Below are 18,716 nucleotides of genomic sequence, written 5' to 3'. Positions count from 1 at the left end.
CTGGGGCGAAGGACAGGCATGGGCTGGACCTTCTCTGGGTGAATGCCAAGGCCCTCTGTACTGAGGTGCCTCGGGGAGCTTAGAAGTGGGTCAACTTGCTTGGAGCAAGGTCAAGGGGTCAGGGGCCTGCCTGGACTTGTGTGCCAGAAGAGCAGAGGAACTGGAAGCTGCTTGTGCTTGACTCGATAATGAGGGAATCTAGGAGGGAAAGGGACCCATTTTGTGCCTCAGTATGTGCCCTTTATTTTCTTAATTAGAAATCATTAAACCTCCCCACTCCTCCTCTCTCCCCATTCTTTAAGTCTCTGGCCACTATCCCTTTGTTCAGTTCTCTAATGGAGCTAGCTGCTTCCTCCTGTATTCTCAGGGTACCCTGTGTGAACTTGGCTATGGCACCCATCTCGAAAACTTAACTAGTCTTATAAACATTTTTTGGAATGAACATTGATCCACGCCCCCCCCCAGTGTCCTGCGACTCTGCTATTGGGTTTCTTAGATCTTGAATCTCTTCACCTCCAGTCAAAACTCACTGTCCACGTTTCATTCCCTCAGAGCTCTGTTACTCTATTGCTTGTTTTTTTTTTTTTTTTAAAGATTTTTATTTATTTATTTGACAGAGACACAGCAAGAGAGGGAACACAAGCAAGGGGAGTGGGAGAGGGAGAAGCAGGCTTCCCGCCGACCAAGGAGCCCGATGCGGGGCTCGATCCCAAGACCCTGGGATCATGACCTGAGCCAAAGGCAGAGGCTTAACGACTGAGCCACCCAGGCGCCCTCTATTGCTTGTTTTGAAGAGGGACTGACACTTGTTGGAGGGAAGCAGGATGGTGTGCCGGAAAGAACACTGCCCCTCTGGTTCCTTGGGATACCAGGACTGAGGTTTCATTCCACGTGCTATGGACCCTGGGGGCCTCGGTTCACTCACTTCCTCCAGTCAGTAGAAAGTCTAGATGGCTTCTAAGGTCTTCCAGGGCTGAAGTGAAAATCCTTTGTGGGCCAGGGCCTGCTTTGTCTTGTGCTCTGCGTTCCCAAAGCCAAGAATGGTGCCTGGTGCAGAGCGTGTTCTTAAACACTTGTCAAGAGAAGGAACTGACAACTTCGACGGCTACATACTGCCTGGGGATTTATACGTGTTACTTCATTTCATTCCCAAAGTGGTGGAGCCAAAATTCGTATGTGGATTTGCCTGCCTCTGAAACCCATATTCTTCCCAAGTCCCTTGGGGCCTTCAGGCGGCCAGGCCGTCACGCCAGGATTTCCTCTGATGACGGCTGTGAAAGGCTGCACGTCTAGAGGCTCGTACTGTGGCGCAGCATGTAGGCAATGCCTCTGCCTCTCGCTGACCTTAGGACATAATAGGAACTGAGGGTGGCAGGCGGAAGGGGGTCAGAGGGTGCCGAGGACACCTGATCACTGTGATCTACATGCGGTGCTTGGCCAAACGCTGGGATTTAGGACATAGTTCCAGCCACGTGCTAAGTCAGCGCTCTCTAAATAAGTAAGTAAATCGAAGCCCTGATTGGTAGCCTGTCTTGGTTTCTGTGGCGTGTATACTCTCGCTGAGGCTAACTTCAAGCAGCAAACGTGCAGTCACCATGGACTGCGGAGCCAGAGGAGAAGCACCGAGGCGGCGCGCACCAGCCACCCTCTCACACAGCACTGGCACGCTGAGTGGTGCCGTCCCCGAAGCCACGGGGAGCTCACAGCCCCTGCCATGCCACGGCCTCAGCTCTCACTCTGCCTTTTGCAAAGATTAGAAATGGTCTTTGCCCCTCTGACAGCAGCCGTCCCGTTACGTTGATGGCCATCTAGGCTGCTGCTGGGGAGGCTCCCTCAGAGGGGCCCTGGGCTCACAGCCCGGGCTGCCTTGCCTCAGGCTGGGACAGCCCCCAGAGCAGGCCAGGCAGCCCGACAGGGCTCGGGCAGTCAATTCCTCGGGTACCGTCCCGAGAGGAAGGCACCTGCAGCTAGTCCTCTGCCTCTCACCTGGATTTGGACAGTACTGTCCTCCCAGATGCCAGGAAATCATAAACACCGAGGAATCTGCCCTTGCCGCCCTGAGATCAGGCCCAGCTAGAAGGCAGCAGGCATCCCTGAGGAGGTGGTGGACTGTGGGGGCGGGAAAGTACTGCAAGACAGGGCTGGGCCTGCTTCTGGTCGTGGAGGGACCCTGTCCCCCAGTGAGGCGTGGAAACAGGCCTCGTGACCTGAGATGGGCAGCCCTACAGGGAAGAGCAGGAACACTTCTGGAGGAAAGGGGCTTTGTCCTGGCAAGGGAACTCCTTGAGGACCTAAACATTTTTTTTTTTTTTAAGATTTTATTTATTTATTTGACAGAGAGAGACATAGCGAGAGAGGGAACACAAGCAGGGGGAGTAGGAGAGGGAGAAGCAGGCTTCTCCGCGGAGCAGGGAGCCCGATGTGGGGCTCGATCCCAGGGTCCTGGGATCACGACCTGAGCCGAAGGCAGACACTTAACGACTGAGCCACCCAGGCGCCCCGAGGACCATTTTGTGTATCTTGGCGTCTTTCTCTCAAGCACTTAACACTTTGCTGAGCACACAATCAACAGTCAAAACTCGCTGAAAGAGAAATGAGACTTTTATTAGCCCCCAGGGTGTTTTTCAATACTAAGGCAAAAAGTGAAATGTAGGGGCAAGTAAAATTAAGGCATAAAGGAGGATCCGTAAGAGCCCGCAGGGCTCACCCAGGACGCAGAGTGGAGGCCTTCTCTTCCTCTTAAGGGTATGAGGTAGGCAGGAGAGGCTGCCTTGCTTCACTGAGACAGGCCTTACCACGGAGCCCAAGGGAGGGCAGAGGCATGACGTCAGGCCAGGAGGGTTAGAACTTGCTAGCGTAGAGGGTCATAATCCACTTGGGCATACGGAGGAAGCCAGGCAAGTAGGAGGCCAGCCAGCCCAGGCTGGAGCCATGGGAGAGGACCGAGCTCAAAGCCAAGTAGTCTTGGACGGGGCGGCCTGCGGACCACAGGAAGAAGAGGAGGATTAGGTCTTCATTTCCCACTCCTTAGACACCTCCACCTTGGCCGAAGAGCCTGAGTGGGATGTGAGGGAAGAAGGAATGGGGAAAGAGTGTGGGAGGAGGAGGAGTGAGCAGGCAACGGAGGACAGGAGGTCCAGCTTGGCTGTGCGGCCAGAGCTCTCACCGTCCACATCCTGAAGGCTGTAGCGCCGGGCAAGGTCACAAGATGGCAGCACCTTCCCGCTCAGGCTCAGGACATTGGGATCTGTGGGCACAAACACAGCTGAGAAGGCACAGAAGTGACGCAGTGTGACAAGGTTTGGGCCCAGTGGCACAGGGCACCACTGAGACAGACTTAGGTGCCCAGAATTATTTGTGTTCCTAGGAAGGTTCTCAGACCTCTGGCTCCTGGCTGCACTTCCTGTAAGCCAGTCTCTGGGCCGCTTTGGGTCTCCAGAAGCCAGAGAAAAGAAGGGCATTTTCCTCAACCATCTCCTGAGCCAGGACTCAGGACTGGATACCACCACCCTGCAGATTCTCCAGGCCCGCCCGCCCTCCCTCTCTCTCTCTCTTTCTTCTTGTTCTTAATTTATTTAAGAGAGAGAAAGAGAGAGAGCAAGCACACAGAGGGAGAGGGAGAAGCAGACTCCCCACTGAACAGGGAGCCCGATACGGAGCTCAATCCCAGGACCCTGGGATCATGACCTGAGCCGAAGGCAGACGCTTAACTAAATGAGCCACCTGGGTGCCCCATCTCCAGGCCCTTTCTTGTTACCACCTGCCGCCAACCTCTTTACCTGTTGCCAGAGCCACGACACATTTGCCACTCATTTCTGTGGTCTCCGCAGAGGAGAAATTAGATCTCAACTGAAACACAAGGACAGAGAAGTGAAGGGCTAATCTCCAAGAGAACTGCCCACATTTCTTCCCCACTTTCAGCTCCTATTCCAGGAGAGACAGGCCCTCATCACTGTACCTGCGGGACTCAGAAGGTGCTGGAGCCACTCTTCCCTACATTCAGGTGAGCCCTGTACTCTGGCACCAGGACCCACTGCCTCTCCTAAGTGGAAACATCTTGGAATGTCAACTATGTCTGGACCTCCCAGGCTAGTTCAGTGCAGGGGTCAAGAGCATGGGCTTCGGGGCACGAAGCCTTTCCACTTATGGCATACATGACCTTGAACAAGTTCCTAACGTTTCCAGGTTTCGGTTTTGCCATCTGTAAAATGGAGATAATACCTCCCTTACAGCATAAAAGGGCATAACGTGTGTCCAGGGCTCGGCCCCATGCCTGCCACAGTAGGCACCGGCGGACTGGCTCTCTGTTGTTGTTACTGTCTTGTCATTGAGGATGGAGAGACTGAGTCCTCTGCGTCCTCTGCCTCCCTCGCCCTCCCCTTGCCCACCTGCTTCAACAGGGGATCGTCAGTATTGTCCTTTTTCACCATGGCCTCCTTCATTAGTTCTGTCTGCACCAATCCTGGCCATAGGGACACGTAGCTGACCCCGTGGCGCCGCAGCTCCTGGGCACAGTCCACAGCCAGCCTGTCGCACTGTAGAAGGACAGAAGGCAAGAAGGCAGGGTGAGAGCCAGGGCACCTGGCCACATCGCCTTCCTCCCCTACCTTCCCTGCTTCTGCTGGGTACACCCAGCCCCCTAACCCTTCCCGGGAGCCCTGTCTCAGCTGCCTACCTCCCCAGTGCACTGCCTAGTCTGGCCAGCCAAGGGGAGCCCAGGCAGAGGAGCTATCTATGGAGGGGCAGAGGGGGACGAGTGGACCGGTCGGCCTTACTACTCTGAGCACTGGGAATTCTATCTCCTGATGCCTCCCTAACCCCCGTGCTCTTGGGTCCTCACCGCAGCTTTGCCCACGCCATAGGGGACACTGAAGAGATACTGCAGCCCCCCAATGGAGGAGATGACCACGATGAGCCCCCGACCAGCTGGAACCATGAGCCGTGCTCCGTACACCGAGCACAAGTAGTGGCCTCTAGAGGGTGGGCAAGGAAGGAGAAGGAATAAATGATGTTCGCCGCTGGCCTGGCTGCTGTAGCCCCGGCAGCTTCCTCTGCCTTCTAGTGGCTGGGACAGAAGACAGAAGGCCACATAGGGGCGGCCACAGACCTGGGGAATCCGGGGCTAGAGGCCACTTTCTGAGAGGAACACCGGTAAAACAAACTATCAATGGATGAGTGTAAAGGAAAAACTCAGTTTTCCACCTTTCTATGTAGGGAAAACCCAGTGCACACATACTCGGTGACCAGAAAAACATTTCATTTGCATGGGAAACAGGACCCTCCAAGTGGAAACAAGGAGAAAGAATTATAGTTTCAAAAGGAAAGCCCAATCTAAGGTAATGCAGAGGAAAGGCACAGTAAATGTGTGCCTGAATGCGTGTGTGGGGGAGGTGAGGATGTGCTGCCGGGCTTTCAAGAGGCTCACCAAGTGGCCTTTATTTTGGAAAATTCATCAGGGCTCAGGGGCCAAGGTCTAGACCTCTCTGCTTTATAGGCTCATAACCCTGACTCGAAAGAGATGAGAGTGTGGAGGGCCTTTCCCTTTGGAAGGCTAAGCATGTGGGCATTGCCAACTACCAGTCTTTGGGCTTTCTTTTCTTGCCTCTTAGCTGACCATCGTTCCCTGTCCTCATCATCTTTCTTCTACCTTGGAAATCACAACTGGATTCTAATCCTGCTTCCTTGGGATTGCCACTAGAAGCTGTGGGTGTTCTCAAATGCTTTAGTCACAGATTTTCAGATAACCTCTTAGTTACTCCCATAGGTGGCTGATCACATCCACAGAGTGCAGTTTCCGAGAGGGCACCATTGTTCCAACAATAAAAAAAAAGAAACACAACTGGTGTATCATGCTAGGTGAACTCTACATGCTGTGTTTCATCTCACTCCCACGCCAGACGTATGTGTAACTCTGACATGGGAGTGCCCTGGCCTGCGGATCTGGAGTGAGGATATGGAGGCTAAAATGGCAGGTGCTCACTCTCATTGACCTTCTCTTGATCTAAAACAAAAGAATTTCTTCCTCTAACCATCTTTGTCAATGTCAGCTACAGGTGGTGTGCCTTACTGAGGAAAGGAGGCTTCCTTCTGGGCCATGCATTTGGATGTGCAGAGTAAGGCAGGAGAGAGGACAAGAGCAAGTTCAGACGAAAATTACTGACAGAAACAAGGTAAAACTCAGTGTTCCCAGGTACAGATCCCCCTGGATGGAAATTCCTCAGAGGTGTAAGACAAATGGGACAAGAAGGAGAAGAAAGAGATGGGGAGGTCAGAGGGACAAGGAGAGGGCACATGGGGAAAGGTCCAGGCCCACCCAGCCCTTGTGGTGGGACAAAGGGAACACTCACCTGAGTCCAACGTTGTTGATATCATCCCAGATGGAGGCAGGGATTTCCCAGAATGCCTTGTTAATGTTCTTCATAATTGCCTGGAAAGCACAGGGACTGTGGTGAGTTGGATGATCTGAAGGCAGGAAGGTATGAGGGGCTGGATAATGAAAGGGACAGTGAGTGGGGATGAGGACTCCAGGGTCAGAGGGGGAGGTTAGGAACGTGGAGCTGGAATCAAGTTGAAAGGGTACCGGGACTCCGGCATAGGCGTTGTTGACCAGCACATCCAGACGCCCCTGCTGTTCCCGATCCACTTGCTCAAACAAGCTTTGCACTTCACTCTCCTGGCTTGAATCACACACCACAGGCACACAGTGGCCTCCTCGAGATTGTGCCTGATGAGGGACAGAGGGGCATGAGTTTATAGTTGTATGTGAGTGTGAGACAGGAGGCAACTCTCTTCAACTCCCAGCTTGGGAGGCTGAGAGGGCAAGAGTAGGAATCAAAGCCAGCAGCTGAGGGAAGACGGTGAGCAATCCCGCCCTCTGGTGTCTGTTTGAGGATCTTCAGGAATGCTAAGTCCTTTCCCTACAGACCAAAAAGGACTGGGATTTCAGGTTTAAAATCTACATTTACCGGGCGCCTGAGTGGCTCAGTCATTAGGCATCTGCCTTCGGCTCGCGTCACGATCCCAGAGTTCTGGGATCAAGCCCCACATCGGGCTCTCTGCTCAGCGAGAAGCCTCCTTCTCCCTCTCCCACTCCCCCTGCTTGTGTTCCCTCTCTCACGGTCTCTTTCTCTGTCAAATAAATAAATAAAATCTTTAAAAAAATAAATAAATAAAAATAAAATAAAATCTACATTTACTGAGGCCTACCATGGGCAAGGCATTGTACTCTGCTAGTGGAAGGCAAGGGACAAATAAGGCAGGAGGGCTGCTCCTGAGAAAGGAGTATCTCTCTTTTTCCTTGTCCTTGGTCATTCCCATCTCTCATGCTCTGAGCTCCCACCCTTCACCACTCACGTGTAACCCCTACTCAGTCCCAGCCCTCTGACCATCACCTCACCAACGCTCCCGCCTAGTAACTGACAAAGCAAAACTCTCAGCTATGAACTATTTCTACTTTCTGTTCTATCTCACCCGCCATAAATGTGTCCCCATCCTCTAACTTCACAGGAAGAAAAATACCTTATTCAAGACCAATCCTCCTATTCTCCAGATCCATGCTCTGGGTCCTACCCTCTTACCTCCTTGCTTCCTAACTGCTCACCCATGCTCCTAGATCATTCTGTGTCTGCCTCTGATTTCCTGCTGGGCCCTATCTTTTAAAAGCAGAAGTGACATCTTACTGCTCTTGGTTAACCTCCGTGCTTCATGCAATGTCTGGCAAACCAAATATTTAACTGAAATCCAGTAGAAAAGTCAACCATAAGTGTACAGCTCGGTAGAGTCTTGCCTACAATAGAGAGAAGCACAGGTCCACAACTCTTCAGTTGCAATTCCAAAACCCCTGAAGGTCTCAAACAGAAAGTTTTTTCATAAAACTCAGTGGCAAACTTTGACCTGATCTGAAGTTATTTACGGACTTTATTTATTCTAGTTTGAGTAAATATTCACATTGTGTTGAGAAATATTAAGGCTTTAGGTAAGGGATTAGCGGAAGGAGTGGTCAATGGGAAGGGCTACCTCAGGTGTTTTCTGCCCCTGTGGTTCTAGAGGAAGCACCCACCTCCTCAGCAGTGGCCCGCAGGGTGTCCATATGGCGGCCGGTGATGTAAACTGTGGCACCCGCTTGGCAGAGTTGCAAGGCGATGCCACGGCCAATACCCCTGGAAGCACCAGTCACCACGCACACTTGGCCCTTCATGGGAGCTGCCATGACTCACAGGCAAAAGGGGGGAATCTGTGGAAGCAAAGACTTGCTCTAGGGAAGCCTGCAAACTGCGTATGTGGAAGGGTGATCGCTATAGTGGTAGGAGAGGGAGCCAAGGTTGGGATCCTTTGAGCAAAGAGAAGTTTCAGAGCGGGACAGTAGTGCAGTCTTCAGGGTAAGGCTGTTGGTCCTTTTTGGGAGGCGAACGAGTTGGCCATTGCCCCCTGGCTAGGAGCCATCGAGCGACTATGACCCCAGGGGCTGGGTAGGACTGTCCAGGGACTCTGAAAGAGGCTGACCGGGTGGGGTTCTGGCGCAGCAGGCCCTCACGGCGGGTCCACACAGGCTGCTGGGCTATCAGGAGCTCTGGCCTCTGGCCTGGCCCTGTCGGGGGTGAGCGCGAGGCCCAGGGACCCTGAGTCCTCAGTAGTGGGAGCTCGCGCCCCTTACCTGCCTGCCACCCGTGCGGTCTTGGAGTCCCGGCGGCGTCTAGCTCGCAAAGTCCTTGGACTTCGAGAACTCCAATTCCGGCCGCGGGGGCAGGATGGGGTGAGTGCAATTGAGTCACAGTGTGAGGCTGGGGAGCCAGTCTGCGTTCTGGTCCGGGGTCAGCGGGGGCCGTGGAGGACAGAGTCTGCGCTGATCCTCAGCTAGGACAGGGACTAAGGAATGGAGGCGGGGCGACCAGGGAGGAGGTGCGCTGCCGCTCGGCTAGGGGTCGTCGCGGAACTATGACGTAATGCTGCGTCCCGAGCGCGCCGGCGTTTCTAGACTCCATCCGGTCCCTGCGCGCGCCTGGCTGCTTGTTCGCCTGTGGCTGGGGAAGCTTTGGCGGACGGACACGGGCTTTAGCATCCATGGGGCTGCGTCCGCGCTCCCCGCACAAGGCGGGGCGCCGGTTCCCAGCAGGTAGCAAACGAGGGCGCGGGGCCAAGGGGTCGGGGCGCCCCCCACCAGGCCGCCGGCGGCCACCCTGCCCGCCTCCCGACCGGAGCTCGGAGCCGGCCCTAGATGCGCACCCTCACCTGAGCCCCGAAGCTCTGGGGTATTTCCGCCGGGCGCTGTCCGCGCTGAAAGAGGCTCCCGAGACCGGAGAAGAACGAGGTGGGAGCAACCGCAGGGTGGGACTAAGAGGGATTCGTTGGGCATAAATTCCAGGACAGGCAGGGAAATTTTCATAGGTCCCCAGGGCGTAGGGACTTAGTCTCGTCTCCCATATCCTCTTCCTCGCTCCCCCCTCTCCCTCACTCGGTTAACTGATGGAACATAACCTTATTCTCTTCTCAGTCTCTAAAATATTTCTTTTCTTGTCTATCCAGAACTGATGGTGCACAATGTTTTGAAGGAAGTGGAGGCTCAGGCCCTAGCCTTGGCCACAAACAAGACTGGCAGTGAGATAATGCAGGAACTGTTGGGATTCAGTCCCCTGAAACCGCTGTGTCGAGTCTGGGCTGCTTTGCGCTCCAGCTTGCGCTCTGTGGCCTGTCATCGATGCGGGGTGCATGTATTGCAAAGTGCTTTGCTGCAGCTGCCTCGATTGCTGGGGAGCCCGGCAGAGAAAGAGGAGGACGTGGAGGAGGAGGAGAATGGCAAGGATGGTCCCTTGGAGACCCTGGAGGAGCTGGTTTTGGGACTAGCCTCTGAGGTGTGTGATGATTTTCTTTTCTACTGTGGAGACACACATGGCAGCTTCGTGGTCAGAACTCTGCTGCAGGTGTTGGGAGGGACTCTTCTGGAGTCTGAGAGAGCCAGGCACCGTGGCTCTCAGTCACCTGGTAAGTACTACAAGATAGGGAAGTGGACCTAGAGGAGAGGAGAGTTTGGGAAGTCCAGAAGGAGAGAGTAAGCAGAAGAGTAATTCCTCATGACTTTGAAGAATTAGCAGAGAAATGAGGACAAGGCTTAACAAACCAAAGATTAGTGCAGAGGCCCAGAGGTGAGAATGTGTCAGTGTGTTTGAGGGACAGCTAGTAGAATGGGCCAGGGGTAAGAGGTGATTCATTTGAGCAATGGATGTCAATTTTTTTTTTTAACCACAACTTACAGAATTTTTTTTTTTTTAAACATCACTGAACCTGCCTGTGTGTATGTATACAGATATTGGACTCAAAATAGAACTTCGAGAGACAATATTCTTAATATATGCAGTCCACTTTGATATTTTCTTCTCTGGTTTATTTTATTCTGTTCTATTCCATTGAAAAAGGCCTGGTTAAGATCCACTAGGGGCGCCTGGGTGGCTCAGTTGGTTAAGCGACTGCCTTCGGCTCAGGTCATGATCCTGGAGTCCCGGGATCGAGTCCCACATCGTGCTCCCTGCTCGGCAGGGAGTCTGCTTCTCCCTCTGACCCTCCCCCTCTCATGCTCTCTCATTCTCACTCTCAAATAAATAAATAAAATCTTAAAAAAAAAAAAAAAAGATCCACTGAAGTGATTTCATGATGCACTCATAGGCAGTGACCTACATTTTGAAAAACTCTGGGAAATAAGGTTAGAGAGTTTAGATGAGGCCTGATTTTGGAACACCTTGAATTCCTGACTGAGAGTTTGGCCTGTCTCCTATGGACCACTGGGGAGCTGGTTGAAATTTCTTAGAAAATTTAAAACAGAAACATAGTCTCAGTTCAGTCATCCAGATGAGAAGAGATATTCATGCGTGTTCTGCATCTCCAAGCTGAATCCTTGATCATCTATGGAATCATTCTCCCTCTTGGATGGTAGTTTGTGATCCCAGCACTGCACATGTTTTTGATCTTTCAGATGCACAAAGGGCCCCAGCTCGGGAGTGTAAGCCAACTGATTTTGAGGTCCCTGAAACTTTCTTGAATTGCCTTCAGGACCTGAGCTCTTGCTTTCTGAAGGACATTGCCGGTAAGGAGGGTGATAGAAGGAGGACCTAGGACCATTTTTCTGGAGGTGATTGTCATCATGCAAAGCTCTTACTTAGATCAGTCATATTCCTCTTCAAATCTGATCTGGTTTGATATCGCAAGGACTCTGTATAGAGCCTTTATGTCCATAGTCCCTGGTACCTTATTGCTTGAGGTTTGAGGTTATACAGGTTGTCTGGATTTTGGAAGAGCTGCTTTGATTATTTCTGCTCTCTCCCACAGTATTTATCACTGACAAGATCTCCAGTTTCTGCCTTCAAGTGGCCTTACAAATCTTACACCGCAAACTGCCCCAGTTTTGTGCTCATCTCTGCAATGCTGTGATCAGCTATCTGAGTAGCCGCAACTCCTCAGCAGATGGCAGGTATGGTCAAGCTGTGTGAAGTGAATGAAGTGATGTGGGTATTTTAGATGAAGTAGAATAAAGGCTGCCTGATCACGTTCTCCTTGTCCCTAGCCCCCTGCTGCTATTTCTGCGGGATCAGACGAGCTCCAGACTCCTGGAGCAGGTCCTGCTGGTGTTGGAGCCCCTGAGGCTCCAGAGCCTCTTTGAGGATCACTTCCAAGGGCAGCTGCAGGCCCTGGCTGCACACCCTATTGCCAACTTCCCTTTGCAGCGTTTACTGGATGCTATTACTACCACTGAGCTGGTGAGTTGAGAATGGGGCTAGATCTCTTTCTGTACTCTGTTGTTTCTGCTAGTTCTTGTTCATTGGGCCTTATTTTATTGTGTGCCTGCCTCGGTGTCTCTGACAGTGTGCTGGCCATTCCCCTTGAAAGGTTATTCCTGGCGGTTTCTCAGAGCTTAGGACAAAAGTGCCCTCTTCCCAGAAAGGATTTGTGTTAGCTTCTCAGGTGCCTGGCAGGAGACTGGCTTGATGCAGATTTGCAGCTTGAGGTTCCATGGTCCATTCAGACTCTGGGTACTTAGCTACAAATCTGTGTGAGTGCTGGGGCTATTGCCGTAGCTTCTTTTTGCCTTTGCTGCTTAGCACCAAGGCATGCTTGCCTGTGATCTCATGGGTTGGGATTTGGGGTAAGAAGGGCGGATTTAATTCTAGTATCCCTTTATCTTGAGAGTGTGGCCATTTAAAGTACCCTGCTCCCACCAAGTGAGGCGGCACCTCTAGAACTGTCCCCTGGTCCTGGACTTTATGTGGCCAAACCAAAACCCTGATATTGGCAATGCTTATCTAGCATTTTTAGTTGTTTTCAGTAGGAAGATTTCTCTGAATAACTTAGTCCACTGTTACAGAATGCCAAAGATTCTTCATTCTGTGTCTCTCCTCAGCTGTCCCCTGTGTTTGAGGAGCTGAGCCCTGCCCTGGAAGCTGTGCTGGCTCAAGGTCACCCAGGGGTGGTCATTGCCCTGGTTGGGGCATGCCGCAGAGTTGGGGCCCACCAAGCCCAGGTCCTGCTGCTGTTGTTGGAGGTGATATTACCCGCCACCCGTTTATGCCCTCAGTTCAAATTCTACCAGTTCGGACTTCTCTGACCTTCAGTGGTTGTATCTCTGGACTCGAAGAGGTCTCATGCCCGAGGAGTTCGCAGATACAGGGAAAAATGACGCCAAACCCGTGTCCTAGCCCTGGAATGAAAATTGTCTCCCAGGACTAAGAGAACAGTTTATTTAAGGACTAAATGTTTATTCAACCCCTGTCATGTGTATAGAGGCTGGGGATACAGCAAGGCAGAGGAGATCCTGCCCTTGTGCAGCTTACACTCTCACGTCTCCTGAATGCTTTGCCTTGTCTAGAGAGTCGGGGTTAGGGATGAGGTAGTTCTCAGATTCATCATGTGTTGTCCTCTCCTGTAGGCATTCCACTGTGCAGAGCCCTCTTCCCGGCAAGTGGCCTGTGTGCCTCTCTTTGCCACTTTGATGGCTTATGAGGTGTACTATGGACTGCTGGAGGAGGAGGGGACAGTGCCTGCAGAGCACCAGGTGAGGTAGGAGAGGGGCCAAGCCAGTGACTAGTTGGGGGCCAGGGTTTAAAAAGTCCTTCACCCTTGTGGTGAGGGTGGTGAGGTCTCTGGCTTCATCCAGGCAGAGGTGGCAGTTTGGTGGCTGCCTCCTAATGCCCTCTCTCTGTCCTTCCAGGTGGACATGGCCACGGCCAGGGCCCTGGGGGACGTGACAGTCCTGGGGTCTCTCCTGCTCCAGCATCTGTTGCATTTCTCTAGTCCTGGTATTATACTTCAAAGTCTGGGTGCTTTGACGGGACCACAACTTCTGACTCTAGCCCAGAGCCCTGCTGGCTCGCACGTGCTCGATGCCATCCTGACCAGCCCCTCCGTGACGCGCAAGCAGCGCCGCCGTGTGCTGAAGACCCTAAAGGTTCTAGTTTCTGCTTTGATGCCCCCACCAACATCCATTTAAGAGAACATGAGCTTGCCCTGGTACTGTCCTTCAGAGTCAAAGAGAGAATATGTAGTTCCCAGATTCTCTTGACTCCACCTATAAACTTTGGAAACTTCACTTCACCCTTGCCCTCCCCAGCACACCTTTTGTGGACTGCCCTAGGGGGACCTACCTTGCCTGTCTCACTGCAGGGACAATATGTGGCTCTGGCCTGTAGTCGCCATGGCAGCCGTGTACTAGATGCCATCTGGAGTGGAGCAGCCTTGGGGGCCCGGAAGGAAATTGCTGCTGAGCTGGGTGAGTATTGGCACCTCTCTCTGACCTTTCCAAACTTCCCTCACTTCAGATGGCTGGGTGGCTGGAGAGGGGACTAAATTTAGCAGAGACTTCGGTTCTAAAGGATGGTGTTGGCCATGGGTTCTTAGCAGTCTGCTCTCCTCCCCTTCTCCTCTGCTGATTATGCAGCCCTGTGCTCCCACCCCGCCCCTAGCTTCTCCTCTTTGGAGAGTGAGGTATTCATGATCCCGAGACCAACCCAGGGCCCAGGGAAAATGGAAGGGCTTTCACTCAGGGGGAGTCCCTTTGAGCATGGTGGGTGACTGCATGATGATACTGAACATGAGTGTTTCCATTTGCAGGGGAGCGGAACCAGGAGCTGATAAGAGACCCTTTTGGCCACCATGTGGCTCGAAACGTGGCCCTGACTACTTTCCTGAAGCGCCGAGAGGCTTGGGAACAGCAGCAGGGGGCAGTAGCCAAGAGGAGGCGGGCTTTGAACTCAATACTTGAAGACTGAGGCCTTTGGATCTGGGACTGGGTGTTGATGGGGGAGGGGTAAAGGGCATACCTGTCCTGTCCCCTTTGTAGTTTAAGTAGGAGTCAGAAGTCTTAATAATAAATATTTTTATATTTTTATTGGAAATGTTTTTGTTATCTTGGGGAGAAGTGTATAAAGAAATCGAGACAAAGTCAAAGAGGGCCGAATTCAGTGCATTGGGAAGCTTAGGGACAGGAGGAGGTGCGAAGAATCTAGATGTAGCAATGATCAGGGTGGAATTGAGATGCTTGGGGATGGGCTTGTGGCCTTTCCGGGTAAGTGGGAGGGCGGAAAGCCGGCTGGGAAGGGAACAGCATTCTTCAGGAAAGGGTATAGGCTAGGGCTGGAAGGCCTTACGCTGATGGGGCCTGTAACAATGGGTCAGAAGACAGCGGGGGAAATCAGGTGAGTCATCTCATCCACACTGTCCTCGCATCTCCAAAGCCGATGCCCTCACAGTCCTCACAGTATGTCTCTTGCAGTGAGTCTAGGGGCAGAAAGCAGCTCAGAGCCCCTTCTCAGTAGGGATGGAGGCGACCCTGCTGCTGCCAGTGCCACTGCTCGGCCCCTTCTGTTACATGGCGAAGGCTGGAGGCAATTCCCAGGAGCGTATGGCCCAGGCCTTGCAGCAGTGCAGAGGTCCAACGGAGGAGCTCCCTGAAGGGCAGAGACAAGATGGAGTCGGATGGGTGGGGGAACCTGGGAGGAGGCCATCGAGGGGGTTTTCCACAAGGGAGAGCTAATGGGGTAGGTGAGTGCGGAAGGAATGAGGGGGGCTGCAACTGTAGGGGGATGGGGAAACATGACCTGTTGGTCTCTGACCTGAGTACTTTCTTTGGGCCGAGTCCTTGAAAGTCACAACTCATGGAGTAGAGCCCGTAGAACGTGGCTTTGATATTGAGGCTGCCAAAGAGGTCTCGAGGGTTTTGCTTGTATACGTCGAAGGTGATGCGGGCGATGTCCTTGCTGTGCTTGGGCTTCTCCCGGCCCAGGCCATATGACAGCATGCCACTCTGTAGGGCACTTCCATCAGTGCAGTGCACCCTCCCACCCAGGCACCCACCACTATTCCCCATCAGCACTAGGTCAGACCCACTCTTGCCTGGACCATTTGTCCCCTATAAGGTGTCCTTGGCAACTCCTCGCCTCTCCCAGTGTGTCCGCCCCCATGATCATGGTTGGGTTAGAGAAGCTCGAGAGAGACTGGTGGCCGACAACAGCCCCACGGTGGCCTCTCACCTTGCTGGGGCTCCAGCTCTGCCCGCACTCCAGCACCATCAGGCATGTGTCATCCTCCAAAAGCTGGAAGAAGTCCTCACTCTCCACAGCGGTCCCATCCTCCTCCAGCACCAGTGTTAGCATCCCTCTCAGCAGCAGGGCCTCCAGTGCCTGCCCAGCCACAGGAAGCAGGAGGGAAGGCGCAGAGCTTAGCCATGCCCCTCCCTCCCCAGCTACCCCACATCCATTGGTTGGCCCTAGATGCTGGCTGATACCCCAACTCTACTTCCTGGAAAATTGCCATCCCTTCAAATGGCTCCAGCGCTCGGTGTTCTTCAGTTGCTGGGGGACCCTCACTAAGGGCTGACTTCTTTTCCTCTTTGCTCCTATGTCATTGTCCACGTCACTGTCTTCTCCCCTGTACTCCTTTGAACCATTCCTACTGGCTTGTAATTGAAAACCTCGCTTGCTTCTGTTGAGGTCCATCCTTCGGTCTTATCTCCGGTGTCCTACCTCACTGTCCCCACCCTCAGAGAGTCCTCCAGAACTGTTTTCAGTAATAATGACGCTTAACCTTTTTGAGTCTTCATTAGTGTCAGGCATCTATGTAGTACTTTACATACATTGTCCTCTTTGACTGCTTTCAACAACTCTAGGAGGAAGGTGTGTCATTATTCCCTTTCTGTGGATGAAGAAACTGAAGTTTTGATAGACTGAACAACTTCCTACAGTTTGACACTAGCAAACCAGCAAGTCCTGATAGAATCAGGACTTGAACTTGATTTGTCATACAAATCGACACACTCCATACTGACTTCTGAATGCCATCCCTCCAATCCTCCCTTATCTACTCCTTCCTCTACCCCCTGGAAAAGAAATGAATCGACCTAAATACAGCATTGGTCATTGGGCAGACCGTCCCCCCGCCCTTTAGCCCTTAGAGGGAGGGGCAGCCATGTAACTAACCTCAGCCTTTCTCTTCACTCCAAGTTCTCACTCTTCTCTAGCGCCCTGGCTGCCCCTGCAATAGGAACTTAGGGAATTGGCTCACTTACCTTGTCTAGCAGTTCCTGGCGGGTGGCAGCTGTCAGACCTTTCCGGGTGGTCCGCTTGCGATCACAGACTCGGAAAGGTCGCTGGGGTGGTGGAGCTGAAGTCCAGACTTTCCGGCCAAACTCAGAGCTCATATTGGATACCGACCTGGTAGTTGGCGAGAAAGGTCAAGAACTGAGGAGTTTGGTGACTGCAGTGGGGATGACTGGGGGTGGGGTACTTGGAGAGTTAGGGAGGGATCTAGGTTTGGAGATTAGAGTAGCCTAGGGAGAGAGGGAGAGACCACGGAGGAGGGGTGGTCAGTGGTGGTTCCATAGCTGGACAAGCCCACTGTGGAAAATTGGGGCGGGGAAGGGAAGGGGTACGTTAGTCTCTGAGTCTCCTAGGGGCTGAGTGGAATTTTGTTGCCGTGCACTATCCTCAGTGTTGGAGGGTAGAGAGGAGGGTTAGAAATCACCTGAGCAGACCGCTGGGGTTTAGGGATGAGAGGTACTCCATGGTGGAGGGAAGGAGCAGGAGGAGAGTTGCCTCTCCCGGTGAGTTCTAGGCTGGGTGGTTCTCTGCTGTGCTGGGGCCGAAGTGGTGGTGTTTTCTGTTACAGAGCTGGGATCTCAGCCCCAGTGAGGTGGGAGATGAGTCACCCCGGACTCTGGCCCCGCCTGCCAGGCCAGTAAGAAGGGCAAAGTCCAAGGGGAGGGAAAATGGAGGGGCCTAGATGGGACCGTGGAGGAGGGATTGAGGCCCAGAGTTGCCGCAAAGGTCACAGAAGCTTGGGGGGGTGTGTGTGTGTGTCTCTGGTGGCGGTGTGTGCTGAGGATAAGTGGGAACGGTGTAAGAGGATGGGATCTGATCTCTGGTCTTTTTCTTTCTACGGAGAGAATTTCTAGGGATAGTTTCGAGCTCCCATCCTTGAGAAGTTGCATTATATGGGATTTGCACTGGACTTGCCGCCACCTACTGTGAAAGCCACAAACTGCAGCTTTAGGAAAAGGGAGGCCAGGCTGAGGGTGGGATTGTGGGCAGGGCTTGAACACAATGAGGGGTAAGGCAGAGTGCCAGGGTGGGCGGTGAGTGGAGGATGGATCCTGCTGCACGGATCCAGGATTACCAGGATCCTGGCAGGGACCATGGCCTTCCGGCTTCCCTGCTTCTTCCTCCCTGATCTAGGGGAGGAACCGGCTTCATTCTCCAGAACTGCTCGCTTTAGCCACACTGGATTGGTCACTTTCTCTCTTACCTTTCTCTTTTGGCCACTTAATGGGCACGAAGGAGTTGTGAAGGGGGGTGTGTCCTTTGAAGACACTGAGACTAGCTTTTGGTACCCTGAGTCTGCTCTGATTTCAGCGACAGTTGTGGTGGACATTTGTCTGGAAGCTCAGATCTCACTAAGGCTGAACCCGTCACATGAGTGTGAATCTCTGCTTTCCTGCCTCGGTGTCCGAAGCTGTGGCAGCCCACTAAGACCCCTGACAAGAACAGGCTGCAAATGTGTATAATACCTCTGGGACAGCCCTCAGACCATGGGGAATACAAGCTGGGCACCAGTGTCCCAGTCTTCAGTCTTTCTGGAAGGTGTTCTGTGTAATTCTGAGAGCTTCCTGATCCCTACTGAAGAGACCCAACAACATACTCTTCCTGGCTCTCTTTTTCCCTCTTCTGCCCTGCTCCCTCACTCCTGCTTCCAGAGCTGACCTGCCAGATGCAGGATTACCTGTACCCAAGCCCTTAATTCAGGCTGTGCTTTGGAAGTAACCCAAACTGAGACAATACTGGCGTCCTGGCTCCTTGGGAGCCTCCAGTTCCAGCTGTTGACTGGACAGGGATCTTTCCCCTTACCTCCACCTTATCAGTGTACTGGGTCCCCCTAGAATTTCTTCATTTCCAGGCTTTGCCTGACTTCTTCACCCAGAGAAGCCTTCTTGTCGGTATGTCTCTACCAATGCACCGATTCTTTTCGTCTTATCTTGTATCCTGGTGCAGCTCGGTAGTAGGGTCTCTTGGAGGTTGTGTGTTATGATTCCTCAAGGAGGGTATAAGCTGGGGCGTCTGGGTGGCTCAGTTGTTAAGCGTCTGCCTTCGGCTCAGGTTATGATCTCAGGGTCCTGGGATCGAGCCCTGCATCGGACTCCCTGCTCAATGGGAAGCCTGCTTCTCCCTCTCCCACTCCCCCTGCTT

The 18,716-nt window shown here is 52.9% G+C and overlaps 3 protein-coding genes across 6 annotated transcripts; 1 reads left to right on the top strand and 2 right to left on the bottom strand.

Moving 5' to 3' along the window:
* Positions 1 to 2,337: 2,337 nt before the first annotated feature.
* Positions 2,338 to 8,890, bottom strand: DHRS1 (dehydrogenase/reductase 1). Of its 3 annotated transcripts, XM_031033877.2 has the most exons (10): positions 8,654 to 8,889; positions 8,060 to 8,233; positions 6,581 to 6,724; positions 6,348 to 6,427; positions 4,841 to 4,973; positions 4,389 to 4,535; positions 3,780 to 3,849; positions 3,167 to 3,247; positions 2,796 to 2,978; positions 2,338 to 2,582 (listed from the first exon to the last, which is right to left on the bottom strand). In XM_031033877.2, exons 2-9 carry the CDS (start codon positions 8,207 to 8,209, stop codon positions 2,842 to 2,844), a joined length of 942 nt encoding a protein of 313 aa, XP_030889737.1. In that variant the 5' UTR covers positions 8,210 to 8,233; positions 8,654 to 8,889; the 3' UTR covers positions 2,338 to 2,582; positions 2,796 to 2,841. The 3 variants fall into 3 exon arrangements, with proteins under 3 accessions (XP_030889737.1, XP_030889738.1, XP_006738730.1); XM_031033878.2 differs by lacking the exon at positions 2,338 to 2,582 and having other exon boundaries at positions 2,584 to 2,978; positions 8,658 to 8,890; XM_006738667.3 differs by lacking the exon at positions 2,338 to 2,582 and having other exon boundaries at positions 2,584 to 2,978.
* A 69-nt stretch (positions 8,891 to 8,959) lies between these two features.
* On the top strand, positions 8,960 to 14,368 carry NOP9 (NOP9 nucleolar protein). 2 transcript variants are annotated; one of them, XM_006738668.3, is made up of 10 exons: positions 8,961 to 9,307; positions 9,523 to 9,978; positions 10,964 to 11,074; positions 11,317 to 11,458; positions 11,552 to 11,744; positions 12,386 to 12,526; positions 12,911 to 13,036; positions 13,193 to 13,429; positions 13,645 to 13,750; positions 14,092 to 14,368. In XM_006738668.3, the coding sequence occupies exons 1-10, from the start codon at positions 9,061 to 9,063 to the stop codon at positions 14,247 to 14,249; spliced, it is 1,917 nt and encodes a 638-aa protein (XP_006738731.2). In that variant the 5' UTR covers positions 8,961 to 9,060; the 3' UTR covers positions 14,250 to 14,368. The 2 variants fall into 2 exon arrangements, with proteins under 2 accessions (XP_030889735.2, XP_006738731.2); XM_031033875.2 differs by lacking the exon at positions 12,386 to 12,526 and having other exon boundaries at positions 8,960 to 9,307.
* CIDEB (cell death inducing DFFA like effector b) lies at positions 14,342 to 17,191 on the bottom strand. The gene is made up of 5 exons (XM_006738669.3): positions 16,999 to 17,191; positions 16,544 to 16,688; positions 15,510 to 15,659; positions 15,093 to 15,283; positions 14,342 to 14,927 (listed from the first exon to the last, which is right to left on the bottom strand). The coding sequence occupies exons 1-5, from the start codon at positions 17,037 to 17,039 to the stop codon at positions 14,789 to 14,791; spliced, it is 666 nt and encodes a 221-aa protein (XP_006738732.2). The 5' UTR covers positions 17,040 to 17,191; the 3' UTR covers positions 14,342 to 14,788.
* Positions 17,192 to 18,716: the final 1,525 nt, after the last annotated feature.

The sequence above is a fragment of the Leptonychotes weddellii genome, chromosome 9 (assembly GCF_054177405.1).
Source record: "Leptonychotes weddellii isolate Sample4059 chromosome 9, ASM5417740v2, whole genome shotgun sequence".
In the NCBI taxonomy this organism is placed as follows: domain Eukaryota; kingdom Metazoa; phylum Chordata; class Mammalia; order Carnivora; family Phocidae; genus Leptonychotes; species Leptonychotes weddellii.
This window is presented reverse-complemented; position numbering and strand designations above follow the sequence as displayed.